General features: G+C 37.8%; 2 protein-coding genes and 1 pseudogene across 4 annotated transcripts in view; 2 read left to right on the top strand and 1 right to left on the bottom strand.

Annotated features, from left to right (window-relative positions):
- The window catches only part of HADHB (hydroxyacyl-CoA dehydrogenase trifunctional multienzyme complex subunit beta), a 29,169-nt gene extending 21,911 nt beyond the window's left edge, over positions 1-7,258 (bottom strand). The window contains exon 1 of one of the 2 annotated variants that reach the window (XM_081156081.1): positions 6,851-7,258. The gene's annotated coding sequence lies outside the window, so the exon portion shown is untranslated. The remainder of the gene's footprint in view (positions 1-6,850) is intronic. The other variant, XM_081156080.1, reaches the window with a different exon arrangement.
- On the top strand, positions 128-552 carry LOC308566096 (large ribosomal subunit protein P1 pseudogene; annotated as a pseudogene). The gene has a single exon. The product of its transcript is annotated as a large ribosomal subunit protein P1 pseudogene (transcript).
- The window catches only part of HADHA (hydroxyacyl-CoA dehydrogenase trifunctional multienzyme complex subunit alpha), a 30,130-nt gene continuing 19,271 nt past the window's right edge, over positions 6,643-17,501 (top strand). The window contains exons 1-7 of the mRNA XM_081156079.1: positions 6,643-6,780; positions 7,255-7,324; positions 12,112-12,153; positions 12,247-12,317; positions 13,611-13,744; positions 15,532-15,670; positions 16,608-16,727. Of these exons, the coding sequence (XP_081012205.1) occupies positions 7,255-7,324; positions 12,112-12,153; positions 12,247-12,317; positions 13,611-13,744; positions 15,532-15,670; positions 16,608-16,727 (576 nt within the window). The 5' untranslated portion in view covers positions 6,643-6,780. The remainder of the gene's footprint in view (positions 6,781-7,254; positions 7,325-12,111; positions 12,154-12,246; positions 12,318-13,610; positions 13,745-15,531; positions 15,671-16,607; positions 16,728-17,501) is intronic.

The following is a 17,501-nucleotide window of genomic DNA, read 5'->3' as shown; positions in this document are numbered from 1 at the left end:
ATATATATAAGCTTGACATGGTCTCAAAATAATAATAAAATGTATAAAATATAAAAACCCTACACATTAAAAAATATTTAAGCCCCTTTCCCCAGCTGCCGGTAAGGTGTTCGGTTCTTCCGAGGAAGCTAAGGCCTCATTGGGGTGAGGCCCTCGCTTCATCCGGCGACTAGCACCGCTCCTAGAAGCACTTGCCCACCACTCGCCCACACCATGGCCTCGGAGCTCGCCTGTATCTACTCGGCCCTTATCCTGTACAATGATGAGGTGACAGTGATGGAAGATAAGGTCAACGCCTTCATTAAAGCAGCTGGTGTAAATGTTGAACCTTTCTGGCCAGGCTTGTTTGCAAAGGCTCTGGCCAATGTCAACACTGGGAGCCTCATCTGCAATATAGGGGCTGGTGGATTTGCCCCAGCAGCTAGTGCTACACCAGCAGAAGGTCCTGCCCCCTCCACCACTGCTGCCCCAGCTAAGGAGAAGAAAGTGGAAGCAAAGAAAGAACAATCTGAGGAGTCTGATGATGACATGGGCTTTGGTCTTTTTGACTAAAGCTTCTGTGTAACATATTCACTAAAAGAGTGATCTCTGTTAAAAAAAAAATATATATATATATATATATATATATATATTTATATATTTATATATTTAAAATAATTAACCACTTCCCTAAATTCCTAAAAATGAGTTCCTACAATCATTAAGAAAAAAATGGACAAAGGATACTGAACAGACTGTTCACAAAAATGGAAATACAAATGGCTCTTAGATATTTGAAAAGATGTCCAACCTCATAAGAGAAATGCAAATTAAAACCACAGACAGATACAATATTTGATAATCATCATCAAATGGATAAAGACTCAAAGGTTTAATATATATTGCGTGGTACAAGTATACACAAACAGGCTTTCTCATACACTGTGCAATTTGGTGCAAAGTCAATGGAAGGCAATTTGGATATTAACTGTCAAAACTACAACTGCACCTAACTTTTGATCCAGCAATTCCACTTCCATGAATTTACTTCATGGATGTAACTTACACGCATGTGATATGACCTATGTTGCCAGTGTTTGTAATAGCAAAAGATTAAAACAACCACCTAATAGGGAATTAGTTAAGCAAACCATGCTGCAATCACCCAAGGAAATATCCAGCTGTAAAAGAAAAGGAAATGATTATGCGCCAATATGGGAGTGATTTCTGACCTGAATTAAGTGAAAAAAGGTGGAAAATAGTGTGTAGAGCCGCTATCATTCATGTCAAAAATACGAAAAATAATATATACATTTCTTTGTATCTGTATAAAACATCCCCGGAAGTAGAAGATGTTAAAATAAAGGATGGTTGGAAGGAAGGAAACTGAGTAACTCGGGGACCAGGTGTAAGAAAGACTTGCCATCATACATTTCTCAATTTTGAAACATGTTTTAACCTAAAAAAAAAAAAAAGATAAGAATAAAATGGCAATATTTGCCTAAGAAGGTTGTAGGAGCCAGCCTCTAAGATAGCCCTTAGTAAAATAATCTCCACATTTTAGAATTCAACCCTTGTACAGCCACCTCCCACACTATACCAGTTGATCTGTGTAAACAAAAGAATTATGTCAGAAGTGATGATATGCCACTTCTGAGATTATTAGGCTATAAGAAATGCTGCAGTTTCGGTCTTGGTCTCTCTCTTAGATCATTCACTCTGAGGAAAGCCAGCTGGCATGTCTCCTCGTGAGCCAGCCCTATGAAGAGGCTCACGTGGTAAGGAGCTGCTGCCTCCTGCCAACAGCCATGTGGGTGAGCTTGGAAGTGGATCCTCTAGCACAGGCAAGCTTTCAGATGATGACAGCCCTGGCCAACTTTCTGACTACAACATCATGAGAAACTCTAAGTCAGAACAACGCAGTTAAGTTGCCCCCAGAAATTGTATGAAATAAATTTTTATTGTTTTAAGCTGCTAAATTTGGCAGGAATTTATACACAAATACAATAGATAACATAGAAGCCTTGTTTAACTTCTCTTAGGTCTTTATTGACTAAAAAGAGGATGCCCTGTGGCTGCAAAAAAGAGCCCTAGTCACTTTGGCTCAGTGGCTAGAACATCAGCCTGCGGACTGAAGGCTCTCGGATTCAATTTCGGCCAAGGGCACGTAGTACCTCTGTTACAGGCTCTATCCCTGGCCCCGGTCGGAAGGCAGCCAATCAATGTGTCTCTCTCACATCAGTGTTTCTCTCCCTCTCTCTCCCTTCCACTCTCTCTAAAAAGCAATGGAAAAAAATATCCTCAGGTAAGGATTTAAAAAAAGAAAAAAAAAATCACATTTTTCCAAATATGTGAATTGGAAAGAGATGAAGGAATCCAAGCTTTAGGCTCACCAGCCTAAGGATATTCAAGGGACTCTGGCCAGCAAGACACAAATTGGCCCATGAGATAGGCACCACTGTTTCCAGGAGCTACATATGATGCCACATGAGTCTGATATACAAATATCCTTAAGTAAAGTTCATCATGAAGTAAAATTCATGAAAATAGTCAAGAAAATATTGATAATGATAAAGAAAAAGGGGGACTTTGCTCTAATAGATATTAAAACTTTATAAAATACCAGTAATTCAGCAGTTCAATTCCGGCACAGGAATAAATGAAACTAGTCAACAGAACAGGATGTAGCAAGTTCAGAAGCATACTCATGTGTATGACAATTTAGTGTATAATAAGATAACATTTCGAATAAATGAGAGAAAGAGGAATTATTCAGTAGATTTGTTGGGGGAATGGCTAACCATTTGGTCCATAACTCACACCATAAGCACAAATAAATTTCAGATGGATTAATGTAAATATTTATCTATCTATTTTAAACTATAAAAGTACTAGAAGACGATATCAGAGAATATTCTTTATAATCTGAGATGGGGGAAAGGCTTCCAACAACATGGAATAGAACCAAGAGGTCATCATAGAAAAGAATAACTAATGGATCTGATTAGATACATATTTACAGTATCTACAAAGCAAAAGACACTAAAAGTTAAAAGAGCCACAGATTCAGAGAAAATATTTGTAACATGTAAAACACACAAAGGGTTAATACCCATATTCCATAAAGAACTTTTACAAATTATAGGAGAAACACTCTATAATGGAATCTGTGATTTTCATCCCAATATCCATTTCACCCCATTATATAGTTGCCACACGTGGTTTACATGGGACTGAATCCAGCACAACTCCAGGGTTTAAACCAATCAGAACAATTTCATTCTCTTTGCCAAGATCATTGGTCCAGGTGATCAAGATCTAAAACAACCCTGAATGTATTTCCTTGCCCACTGGTAATGATTCGGAGTTAGTCTGACATTCAAGTCTTCTGCCTAGAATTCTGGAACACAAATCTTTTCTTCTGAGGCTTCCAGCTACAGCAGTTAGTAAACATGAAAAAAGCTATCCTGTGGATAGAGCTGATCCCAAAAGAGGACAGAGCCAAGAATTTCAGAAAAAGAAACTAAAGCCCCGATTGAGTCATATCTGAAAACCCATCCTCCCATTGTGTCAATAAATCACCTTTAATAAGTCAGTTTGAGTAGAATGTGCTCTTATTTGCATGTGAAAAACTCCTTTTCCTGATATATGACCAAAAGGAAAAATGAGCAACTCACAGAAGAAATTAAAATGCAAAATAAACAAAATTGTAAATGTTCAACCTAACAATAAAAAAATTAATTAAAACAAGTCATTATTTTGGGCTTATCAGATTGGCAAAAATTTAAAATATGGTTAATATACAATTCTAGTAAGAATGGATGTATGTAGGCACTTCTATATATAGTTGATAGAAGTGTAAACTGCTAAGGCCTTTTTGGAAGGCAATTTTTAGTTATTTATCAAAATTTGAATTGTGAATTTCTGAGCCCAATAATTCCTCTTATGGTCTTTAACCTATAGAAATATTCAAGATGTATGTGTAGCATACATGGATCTCTAGCCTACAGAAATTAATACAAAATAATATTGAATGTAAACTGTAACTGAAAAATAAAATTTTAAAAATTATAGTATAAACATAATATGAAATACTGCGCAGCAGTTTGGAAAGAAAAATGAAACATAATGATATACATGTACATACTGTCAATATATATTAAATGAAAAAGCAAGCTGCAAAATAGTTTGTACACTAAGACTCGATATGACAGAGATAAAAGAAAGTCTACAAATGCTAAGGGTCTATACATGGAAAGGATAAAGAGGGGCTTTCATTTTATATTCTTCTGTCTTCCTACATTTTTTTATAATGAGTATTTTATTTTTTATACACAGTATAATTTCAGTTTTATTTAAAATCTGTATATACTAATATTTATATACACAAATGCATAAAATGTTCAAAACATACATATCAAAATGTTAATAATTGTTATCTCTGAGTGGTGGAATTATAAGTGTATTTTTCTTTAGACTTTTCTGTAGTTTCTGAAAAAAATTACATAAAATATATATTACATCAATAATTAATAAAAAATAAGGTGAGATTTTAAAAGATGGACAAAACAAACTATCCTATGGGAGGGTTGAATCTTACTGTCATTTGCTCTAAGCTTTAGGAAATAGAAATTTTGACCCAAGGATTTGGGAAGCATGGAAACTCTACAGTAAAGTAGGCTCTACTGAATGTGGAACTATGGAAAGATGCATGAAGTTGCAGGGATCTGGTAACAAGGGAAAGAAAGAAGGGGCTAGGCAAGTAATGAAAACAAGATGAATTGGCTCCAACAGCTCATGATTACAATATCATTAAGACACAATGTCCCTGGCTGGTGTGCCTCAGTTGGCTGAGCACCCTTCCATGCACCAAAAGGTCACCAGTTCAATTCTGGGTCAGGGTACATGCCCTAGTTGCCGCTGGTCCCCAGCAGGGGTATGCAGGAGGCAGCAGATGGATGTTTCTCTCTCACATCAATGTTTCTCCCTCTCCCTTCCTCTCTAAAATCAATAAAAACATATTTTAAAAAAATAATAAAAAAAGACACAGCCCTGCTGGGCGTGGCTAAGTGGTTGAGCATCGACCTAGGATCCAGGAGATCAGAGTTTGATTCCTGGTCAGGGCACATGCCTGGGTTGCCGGCTAGGCAGCTGATCAATGACTCTCTCATCATTGATGTTTCTATCTCTCTCTCCCCCTCCTTTCCTCTCTCTGAAATCAATAAAGATATGTTACAAAAAAAAAAAAAGACACAATGTAATGCTTAAGAGCACAGACTCTAAAGCCAGACTGTCTAAATCCAAATCCTGGCTCCACCCTAGTTGTATGACCTTAAGCAAGTTACTTAACCTTTCCTCTGTTTTAGAATTAAGATACAGATAATTCCCCTGTAAAATGAATCTGTAAGATGTAGACAATTCCAGCACTTACCTCATAGGGTTGTTGTAAGGAATAACTAAAGTAATATATATAAAGCATTTAGAACAGTACCTGATACATAGTAAGGGGCATACATGTGTTTGCTATTAGTACTAGTGGGTGGTGTAGTTTCCCTAGGTACACCATAGTGAGAAATATAACATTTCTGCCTTACTATTTTGTTGCAAATAGTAACCCACAGGTCTCTAGCTAATAATAGTTGTTACATTTTTAAAGAATTGCAGGGCAAAACAAAAAATATGACGAGATCTATGTGGGTTTGCAAAGCCTAAACAATTTACTGTCTGGCTCTTTGCAGAAAGTTTGCCACCCTTGATCTAAATAATAAGTGCTACAAAAATCTTATGAGTTGGAGGGTCTTTGGATGGGGGTCATCAAGAATCCTTTCTGAAAATTAAATGATCATTGGTTCACCCAGTTTCTGCTTAAAGTGCTCAGTGTGGAGGACCCACTATTTGACCTGAGCTTCAAACAGAAACCTCTCTTTTCTTTCCACACTCATTTCAGTCTCAACTTCCCTGCCATTTCCCCCTGGTCCTTCCTGCTTCCTCTCAATGTGATGAGCAGTGAGACTCAGATTTATGTCTTAATCCTGGCTCTACCACCTACCAGAAAACTTCAATCTTCATCTAGAAAATGCAAATAATAATTTGGGGATTGTGAGGATTAAATGAAATGCCATGAAAGTGCCTAGAGGGCGCTCAAAGTTACTTGCTTTGGGAATTCATCAGCTATTTTGAGGACTCAAGCCCATCTTTCCAGAACAAAACAGCTTCTATGCAATGCAGAGCTCTTAACTAGACGTTAGTAGATACAGGCTTTAGTCCTGCTTCTACCACCTGCGACCACGGGCGAAATCACTCGCTGTGATTCATGGGCTTCGATTTCCTCACCGATAAAGTGAAGGGGATGAAGAACCAGATAAATGGCCAGGTCCCTCCCTTCTGCGTTAGAAAATCCTCTGAAGCACTGAATCTCCGAACAGGATTGAGGAATGTCTCCTTCCAAACTCAAGTCCCGAAAGGTCAAAGGACCGAGTCTCACCCTTGGTGGCAGGAATCGGGGTAAACCCGTGGACCCCTTCTGGCTACAGGCAAAGCAGGTGAAACAATAACAAACACTGCAACGGAGCCCAGGGCTTTTAGCCCCCCCGCACACACACAGAGAACAGTTCGTTCACACGCGGTGATAAATTAAAAGTCACCGGTGACACCGCTGCAGGGAGCTACAGACAGGCCGCCAGTCCAGTCACTGCTCTCATTGCTTCTGCACCCGAGACCCAGTCCGCGAGCTTCCTTCCGGGGCTGAGCTCCACTCCCCCGCCGCCGGAGGGGAGGCCCCCGCAGGCCCCCGCGCAGCAGGTGGGAAAGAAGCGGGATTTCGCTGAGGGGAAAAGGCCAGGCGAAAAGCCGAGCGCACCCTCCGTCTCACCTCTGGTCGCGTCCGCTAAAGCTCCCGCTGCCGGCAGGTTCCGAACCAAGTGACAGAACTCTAGGGGACCAAGGGGCGGGTCCTGCCTGGAAAGGACCCCTCACGTCCGCGGGCGGTTCGGCGGGCTTCGCTAGTCTCGCGGCTGCCCGCTGAGCGCCTGACTGGAAAACCCAGCATAGTGCTCTCTCCCCTATGGGCCCCCTTCCTTCCAGCGGAGAAAGAGTTCTTTTAGCCCGTTAGCCGAAAGTGAAGGGAAAGGTTAAGGGGCCCGCTGCAATTTAGCATCAGGGTTTTAGTCAGGCAATATTTCGGGCGCCTACCCGGGGCCAAGCTGCGGGAAGAAAAGTCTTTGCCTGGTCCCCTGTACTTGAAGCTCTTTCCACTTTCGTCCTCTTCTGCTCAAGATGGTGGCCTCCCGGGCAATTGGCAGCCTCAGGCGCTTCACGAATGCCTCCAGGACACTCCGCTGCCCAGGTGAGGCCTGGCTGAAGATGCCCTGGAGCCCCGGGCATAACGCCTGTGGAGACTGGGGCGGCCTCGGACCCGGGTCTCCCACTCCCTGCCCCTTCCCTGTCCCCGCCCGGGGCCCCAGCCCTGGATTAGGGGGGTGGAGTGGAGGAGATGCTGCCCTGCGACCCGGCCTCCTGTGTCCTTGGGAAAGGCCTGTCACTTCCTCTCTCACCACTCTGAGTCCTGCATCGATTTCAGGCTTCGTTACGCCCACCGTTCCTGTGTCCTGTCCACCGGTCTGGCTTTTCCACAGGTCTCCCCATCGCACTTCTGGGCTCACGCCCCTCTTATTTTCTTTAATGATGGCTTTGAACCTGTCCCTACTAGATCGGGGGTTCCAGGACCGGGACACCCCCGTCTGTCATATCTCTATGCCTGCAGGGCAACTTGCCCATACCAAGAGCTGCCTTACAGGCTTTTTGGATGGAACTAACAGGCCTTGCAAATGACTGCCGCCGGCTGCTCCTTTCCCTCAGAAGCATTTTTTACCACATTTTCATAAGGAGCTCACTTGTTGCAGTTCTATAATCCTAGTATGTTGAATTTCAAGGGGAGTTTCTGCAACTGGCTAGAAGAAACATTTTTAAAAATACGCCAACACGTGTATATTATGGAACAAATTGTTAGATAATTTTAAGAACCATTTCTCATCTTGTTTCTCATGATACCCGGTTAGATTTCATTGAGTATATTATCTTTTTCTCTTCAAACTGGAAGCGATGGGATGAAAGTGGGTGGTTGTGGAAATTCAAGCATTTTCCTTTCACGTTAAATCTGTAAGGTGAAGTGTGACTAACTTTTTTAATTGTATGTGGTACTTAATGCCAATTACTTAATTAGAAATTTAATTTGTCATATGCCTTCCTCCCGAATCACTGGGGCAGTGTGCAGATTTTAGACAGGTAGCTGGAGTCTCCCTTTACTTTAAGGGATTAATTTTGAATGATTGACTCTTTTTCTATTTTCTTATTTCAACCACTGTTTTTAGTCCACACAGGATGGGTGGGTGGGTGGGTGGGTGGGTGGGTGGGTGGGTGGGTGTGTGTGTGTGTGTGTGTGTGTGTGTCCGTTTGCGCGGGCGCACCCGTACGTGCCAATCATACTACTACAACAAAATTGAAATGTAAAGACTGGGAAAATAGATTAAGAAAAAAGAATCACCCACTCTCTTACTATTCACATAGTTACTTTTTAGCATTTGGTCATGCTACCTTACAGTTTTGTTTCCTGTTTTCCACATTTATTAACACTTTAGAAAAATCAAATGTATATTTTTGAACTTGCATTTGTTTTAAGGTATTTCTTATGGCTTAGCAGCAGATGTAACACTGAGTTGATAATCAGGTCATGTGGTTTCTAGTCGCCGACTGTGTGACTGGACAAATACCATAATCTAACTGGGTATTTTCTTCAACTGTAAAATGAATGATTGAGACTATGGAGTTACTTCACAATGAGAAATAGCATGACAGAGGAGTCTGGATAGCAAGTGGGCTCTGTTTTTTACCCTCTGATGACCTTGGGCAATTAATTTCTGTGAAATGGAGAATAATCTCACCTTGTGAGCTTTAAAGGAGTTATTCTAGATGTAAAGCAGTTTTTTTATGGAGTAAATGCTCAGTAAATGTTCGCTACTACCAACTTCTGCCCTGAGAAACTATGATTCTATATATCTGAGAATTTTTTAAAGTAAATTTTGCATGTGTAATTAAAAGTTACAGGCTTAGTTTTTTTTATATTTTAATATAGAAATATATACACATACAAATTTTTTCATTATGTTTTCACCAGTAAGAAACTATGACTCATTATAGATATTGCTCCTTTTAGTAGTAATTTATAAATTTTGAAAAAATGTCTAGAAAGTGAATTTAAGATTACCTACATACCTGGATTGCCATTTAGACTCAGTAGTGTTCTTCCCCCTGCAAGTCTGTGCCAAGGCACTCCCAAACATTTAATGAGATTATGACATTTACTGGTAGATGATTAAATTTTCTTGAAACTGATTTGTAATTCTTGAAGTTTTAAACCATTCCTTCTGTATGAGTTATATAATTCTGAATATGATTGTCAGATGAAAATCACATTGTGACCAAAGTATCTTGTTTAATTTCCACACCTATCCTAAATCTAAATTCGTAATTATATAAGTGGTAAAATAATTTCACAGGAAATGGATTAGAGGCAAATACTTTAGAAGATGGTGTATATTAAAATTTGACTCTCACTTCTGTAATTCTATCCCTTTCTTGATCTTATCCCTTTGAATATTGAGAGAAACTTGTTAACAACCAATGTAACATTTTCGTTTTTGAAATTTGTGTCAACATAATCCAGCTTTCTCCACTGCTGTAGTCTTAGGTCTGTAGGAATCTTCCTGAGTTACATTATTCAAATACTTAAAAAGTGGGACAAAGGTTTCTCTCTCCTTTGCTGGCATAGTAGATGTAGGCTAAAGTTCACCCAGCTGCCCTCACATAAGCTCTGCTGATTAGGTAGTAGGTAAGGCTCTATAGATTACGAAAGCAAAGCTGCCTTGTTCTCCAACTTTATTTAGCTGACTGTGGTTGAATTCTTTTCGAGTTTTTACATGTACTACTGATTTTTCTCTTTGTTTTTTGTCTCAATTGATTTAGAGGAGGTTTTGTGTATGTGCAATACAGGTGTGTATGCAGCAAAGATAGGTTAGTGGGTAAGAGTTTAAAATGGTTTAATCTGTAAGCTAATGAGCACCAACCTGTTTTCTCAAATATTTAGTCTTTAAAATTGCAACCCATGCCCAAGCCCCCTCACCTGCTCTATTTTATTTGCTATTTAGGCACTTATTTATTAACATACTTATTTACATATTCCTTTCCTTTTTGTCTGTCTTTCCACCCCATCCTTCTGGCTCTGCATTCCCAATCAGTCCATTACCTACTCTACTCCACTTTACCCTATTTTAGCTAGAATTGCCTATTCCTCGGTTCTCCTCTCACTGGAATTTCTACTTTACCTGTATAGGCAAACTCATTTTTATGCCAGGCTTATTTTCACCTCTTGTTTGTCTCTACTGAGTAGGAACTAATCCTACCCAGATATCATTTCACCTGCTGCCATAGAATGTAAGCTCCACAAAGGCGGATTTTTATCTTTGTTTACTCCAAGTGCCTAGAATGTGTGGCACTTGGTAGGCTACAATAAAATTTTTGTTGTTGAATGAAGAATGACTGTGAGTGATGCTGGAAGACATTACAGTTTCGTTCGGAAAACACCTGCTACAGGTGCAGTGATTAGAGAACAAAACAGTAGATGATAAAGATTAAAAAAATTTTAGCAAAGAGGGGAAAGATCATTGTAGATGGAATCTCAAAATAAGGCTTTGTGGAAAACGTTGGAGCCATGATACAGATATAAAGAAGGAAGAGTGATAAATACAGATGATACAAATTTCAAATAACAGAAAAGCAAAGAAGGGAAGTATATCATTACTGAAGCAGAGGCACAGGGGTTGAGGCGATAGCTGGCTCCTTCTCTCTTAATGTACTTTGGTGTAGCACTTTGACTTACAGGTACTTTTACAATCATTATATGACTTTTATTTCTGCCTTTATAAGAACACTGAAATACACTAAAAGGGTTGTTCATGGTCATTCAACTAGTAAATTATAAACCTGATGGTTGAGCCCAAGTCTTTTGACTCTCAGATTCTTTGTCTTTGCACTAGAGAGCTGACTTGTATTGCTTAAAAGAAATGCAAATGAAACCAGAGATCGCCCCTTTGTGGCTCTAGTGCCATCTTGCTGGAAAGCCTCAAGTAGTGAAGTGGTTGGGAAGGAGGAAGGAGAGTAGCTGGTCTTTGTTATCCCTAGAGTAGGAGTATTCTTGGTGGAGTACACTATAGACTTTTTTTCATTAGAAAGGCTTGAAATAACAACGTGTGTTATGGACTGTTATTTATAATAGTCACTAGTGCCCCTTGAAATTACTTTTGATAATATTGGAAACACCATCTCCCCATAATAATGTAGGAGGATGTGGCTGAGGAACATGGTTGAGATATATTTGGAATACATTTGGAACTGACATTACTGATTGCTTCGTAGATCGCTTATTTTTTAGTGTAGACATTTTCTGTTGTTGCCATAACAAATTTCCACAGACAGTGTCTAAAACAATACAGACACTAGTTTATTCTCTTAGTTATGGATGTTAGAAATGAGTCTCACTGGGCTAAAATCAAAGGTATTGACAAGGCTGTGTTCATTCTGAATGCTGTAAGGGAGAATCTATTTCTTTGCCTTTTCTAGAGGCTGCCTGCATTTCTCGACTTCTTCAAAGCCAGCAAAATGGGACCAAATTCTTTTCATGCTGCCATCCTCTGGTTCTCTTTGCCTCTCTCTTCCCTTTTGTGATTACTTTGGGCCCAACTGGACAACCCAGGATAATCTTCCTATATTAAGGTCAGCTAATTTGCAACCTTAATTCCCCTTTGCCATGTAACGTAACATGGTCACAGTTTCTAGGGATGTGGACATCTTTGAGGAGCCGTTCTTCCACCTACCACATTTAGTATCCAAATAATCGTATTACCTGGTAATTGAAACCAAAAAGAAAAAAGATATGGTAGTGGTCACAATAATGGCTTAGAATACATTGTTCTAATTTTGGTTTTTGTTGTTATAAATTACAGCTTTTTTATATAGAACAGGTACTACAGAAATATTGTTTTATAAAATAATTAATTTTGAAATCCCTTTTTCTTATAGGTTATATTTGCCGCAACTTTACGGGGTCCTCTGCTTTGCTGAGTAAGTTTCATTTCTTGTTAACATGTTTACATTGCTTTTTAGATTTATTTAGCAATAAAAATATTTACAAGTAAATTTTCCTTCTCTTTTTAGCCCGAACTCATATTAACTATGGAATCAAAGGGGATGTGGCAGTTATTCGAATTAACTCACCCAATTCAAAGGTACCTACTTTAACTTGCTGCAGTTTATTTCCACTAACTACATTCATGAATCCAGTCCTGAATGGGAAAGAAAGAAACTCACCAATCTGGCAGTAATCTTATCATATGAATTTACAGTTTTGATAGTTAAATTACTTAGTTTGACAAGGAATGGAGTTTTCTGAGGCAGAGATCCTTGTTTAAGAATTCCTTCTAGTTCACCTTAGGATTCAGATTAACATCAAAAATAAATAAAACTAGCCTGTCACAGTGCAGAATTATGAATTAGATAAAAGTTGACTTATTACATAAGAACCAAAGTACAAGCTTTGTTTATAAGAATCAGACTACCCATCTTAACTATGAGGTTATTGAATCTGGTTTCTTCATTACCTACCTGACATTAGTTATTATCCATACGTTAGCTGAGTTAAATGTGGTTGGTAAGTTTCCTGAAGGACATGAATGATTCGGAGCTGTTCACATATTGGTGACAGGTCAAGTTCTGTTCAAAGTGGAGCTTTATTTATTTTGGGCAACTTCAACAAAGCAGATAGCATTAATCCAGTTTTTTGCCAAGAAGAACTTTATTGCAGGCTCTCATGCTCCCCCATCTAAAATTGGTGTAAAGGTTTTATATTTCAGAAATCTGTTTACCAGAGGCCTAGATGACATAGGAAGACCTAGATGGAAGCAATTAACAACCGTCACAAATTAAAGAAAACAAGACAGTCCCCACCTTCAGAGTACATACACTTGGCACCCACTGACCAATCATTCAAACAAGGTGTTTTTCAGAACTTTCTAAGTTGGACATTTTCCCTGAACACAAAATATAACACATGGCTATGGTAGGAAAATTTAAAACTATAAAGAAAATTGATTATATTCCAAACCCCAAAATAACTACTTTTAACATTTAATCCAGTGTCAACAAATAGTGTTTATGAAATTAAGATAATACTATATATCTAATTTTGATTCCTTCTTTTCCTTAATGTTATATAAGGATTTTCCATGCCAGTAAATGTTTGTAGACTTACTTATAGCCTGCAGATGATTCAAACTCTTAGGAATATGACCCTGAATTCCTCCTTTGAGTAGACCTATTTTTAAAGGGAGGAATGCTTATAGTCTACTAAATAGAAAGCTACTGGGTATTTGATTTTTCCCCCCTGCCTCTCTTTCTTGCTTCTAACGTTATATTTCTGATGGGTAAACATTTCCTACCATCAAAATAGCATCTGATGGTGACTCACATATCTGATTCTTCAAATTTAAACCCTTAGGTTTATATGTATTTCTCTTTGACAGGTAAATACACTGAATAAAGAACTACAATCAGAGTTTATAGAAGTAATGAATGAAATCTGGGCTAGTGATCAAGTCAGAAGTGCTGTCCTTATCTCATCAAAGCCAGGCTGCTTTATTGCAGGTGCCGATATCAAGTAAGTTTTAACAAAGTTGATTTTTTTAAAAGGGACTTGTTGCTTAAGCCATGTAAGACTAAAGATAGCCTTTCCTTAAAGAAGTTGAAAGCAGTTCAAATTCCTATTTCAGTAGAACAAAAAAATACTATAAAATTAAACTAATAATGAGATGCCATTTAAAAGTTTGAAAATTATCATGTTAGCAAGCACTTGGGGAAATGAGAAAGTTAAATCATTACTAGTAGGAATGCCAATTGGTACAGCCACTTTGGAGAACAATTTGGCAGCATTTGGTAAAACTGAAAATGCATGTATTATAAAATCCAGTGATGCCTCTTCTGAGTATATATGCTAGAGAAATCCACCCTTGTGTTTAAGGGCCTGTGTAGAAGGATGTTCAGTCCTGTATAGTTTAAAATAGAATTTGAAACAAGCTAAATATCAATCATTTGGGAAATGGATGAATAAAATGTGGAACATTCACATGATAAAATACTACAAAATAGTTCAAAGCAATTAACTAGATCCACAACATAATATTAGAGCTCAAAAACATGTTAGTTTAAAAAAAAGAAAGCAAGTTATAGAATGTTTCATACAGTAGATAGTTTATATAAAGGTTTTTAAACCATACATGAAATACTTTTTTATATTATTTGCGGGAACAAATAAGTAGTTGCTCTGAAAGGATACACTACAAACATGAAAATGGTTGTTTCAGGGTAAATGAAGTGGCTGGTAGGGCTTGAGGAGTTGTCAAAGGGAACTTTATTGATGCAGCTGATATTTTCTCTTTTTTTAAATGATAGACTCTATGCCTCCAAAACTTGTTTACAATTCTTTAAAGCATATATAAGGAGGAGAAATGATATCTTAGTGTTATTTTAAAGGTTAAAATTTTAACAGCTAATTTTGTCAAAAATGGGTATTTATTCTTTATACTTTGGGCAATGATAGCCAATATTATAGGCTTAATAATTTTTACTTAAGGTGTTTATATGTTTTTAAACCTTGCTGTACACTGTGTATCCTTTTTGTTTATGTAATTAGAAATTTATAAATATTCTGTTTAATGTTTAATTTTTAGAAAAAACAAAATTATCTGTATCAAGTGCTTTGTTTTCTAGCTAAGTTATTTAAGCCTAGTGAGACACTAATATACCTGGCAGTAGCTAGAAAATACTTTTAGCTTCCATGAGACTAGTTGAGCAATTACCAGCATATAAAATGACAGAAAACTAATTGTCTTTGGTCAAAAGTACAAAATTCATAGCTTAAATGTGTTTAGAAATTAAGTAGGAAAGGAAACAAACTGAAATTAAAGGAATTAATTACATTATTGTAGCAGATCTTTTTTAATCATTAGGGGATCTATTTAAGATTTTAGATTCCTCTAAACAACTTGAAAGCTTTTTTTCCCTGCAGTTTGATTGCTGTTTAATCTGAAAGCTACCTGATAGAAAAAAATCTTTAATCTGATAGTGGAAATATTTACTAGAAGATGATTTTCTCATGTTCAGAGCTTTGTAATCTAATGATTTGTTATAGAAGCGAAAATAAATTGTGCAACACGTTTTGTTTCGTGTTCTCTGGATCCAGAAACTTAACACTCTATAGAGAGATTATGTCACTGATATTCGTGTTGTCTGAGGCAGAACCATTCTTCAACTTGTGAGTATTTGAAGATTCACCACCATGTATTGATGTATGATAGGATTGACGATATAGTAGATGTATTTAACGAAGTAGGCTACAGTTTCATCTTTGATTTTTTTTCCTGTTCTCTGCTTCCATGTTTACTGCAGCATGTTAGCCTCTTGCAAGACCCCTCAAGAGGTAATACAGATATCACAGGAAGGACAGAAAATGTTTGAGAAACTTGAGAAGTCTACAAAGCCCATTGTGGCTGCCATCAGTGGATCCTGCTTAGGAGGAGGACTTGAGGTATGGATTTATTACAAAATCACTGTTTAGCTCATTGTTAGGATTCACCAGCTGTAAACCTTTGGGCTACTGTTTTGCCTGAGAAAAGCTGTCGGAGAATCAGCTTTCTTTTTAGTTATCAAAATTCTGGATCTGTTTTAATTCTTATTCTGATGGCACAGAGCATGTGGACCAAGTGCGATGTTTCCATTTATAAATTGGGAAGATTTCGGCTAGATCTCTTAGGTCCCTTTCAGATCTAAAAACCTGGTTCAAGTTTGCAGGACTAAGGTTCAGAAGTGTGATTCATGCTCTTGAGCTACTTACTGAAGCCTAGTTGAGACAAAGCATAATACATGCTTAAGTGCTTTGTGAGTAGTAAAGGTGGTAAAAGATTTGAGAGAAGAGATGCTTATTAGACTAGAGCATGTAGGAAAGAAGAAAGGGAAAAGAAAATAACATTTATCGAGCATTTTTCATATGCTAGACACTTTCATAATAATTAAGAAAACTGTGCCTGGTCCTAAATGATAGGCAGAATTTGATTAACGAGAGTAGTGGGAAACAAGCATTTCACATATGGTGAGGTGTGAGCAAAGACAAGGATAAGTGAAGCCTATTAGGACATCACAAGTAGGCCTGCTTGATTGAAAAAGAGTCTCTGTAGGGTATAGGGTGTCTTAACCTGGGGTGCATTTTTCTATTGAGAGCTTCCATAGCTTTCAGCAGATTTTTAACGAAATCTTCAACCCAAAAAGAGGTTAATAAATTAGGGGAAAGTATGAAATAAGGCTGGAAAGATAAACTGTAGAAAGCATCAAATGCCAGCCTAAGGAATTATAGTTTATTCTGCAGGCACATTCCTGCTCTAAAGAAGTAATCTTTAGACCCTCACAGATCCTAAGATGTTATGAAGTTATGTTTTCTAACATTCTCATTTTCTTTCATTTGTTTAAAGCTTGCCATTTCATGCCAATACAGAATAGCAACAAAGGATAAAAAAACAGTATTAGGTGTCCCTGAAGTCTTGCTGGGGATCTTACCAGGAGCAGGAGGCACACAAAGGCTGCCCAAAATGGTGAGTTCAAGACCCCCTGTGAACTTTAGGACCTTGATATTTATATGCCCCTTTACATCTGTTTTTGCTAATACAGGCATAATATGGGTATTCATTGTAGAATTTAGAAACCAAATAAAATATTAGCTCAATAACAGATTTTTATTCCTGGCATTTATTTTTCAATTCTACTTTTAATTTATTTTTTCAATTTCTTGGTTAAAATTATTTTGTCAGATATGAGTATTGGTACCCCAGCTTTTTTTCATTTCCATTTGCATGAAAAAATTTTTCCATCCCTTCACTGTCATCCTGTGTGAGTCTTTTATTCTGAGGTGGGTCTCTTGTAGACAGCATATGTTTGGGCAATGTTTTCTTATCCATTCAGCCACCCTATATCTTTTTATTGGGGCATTTAATCCATTTACAGCTAAGGTTATTAATAGATACTTACCTATTGCCATTTTAACTCTTTATACCTATGTTTCTCTCTCTATTTCTACTTCTAATTACAGCAGTTCTTTTAACATTTCCTGCAATGCTGGTTTGGTGGTGATAAACTCCTTTAGCCTTTTTTTGTCTGGGAAGCTCTTTATTTCACCATCTATCTTGATAGATAATCTTGCTGGATAGAGTAGTCTTGGTTTGAGATCCTTGTTTTGCATTATCTTGAATACTTAATGCCATTCCTTTCTGGCCTGTAGAGTTTCTGATGAGAAGTCAGATGAGAGCCTTATGGGGACTCCTTTGTAGGTAACAGATTGCTTTTCTCTAGCTTCCTTTAAGATTCTCTCT

This window comes from Miniopterus schreibersii (genome assembly GCF_964146895.1).
Source record: "Miniopterus schreibersii genome assembly, chromosome: 13".
Taxonomy (NCBI): Eukaryota; Metazoa; Chordata; class Mammalia; order Chiroptera; family Miniopteridae; genus Miniopterus; species Miniopterus schreibersii.
Note: the sequence above shows the minus strand (reverse complement) of the source record. Positions and strands in the feature narration are given on the sequence as shown.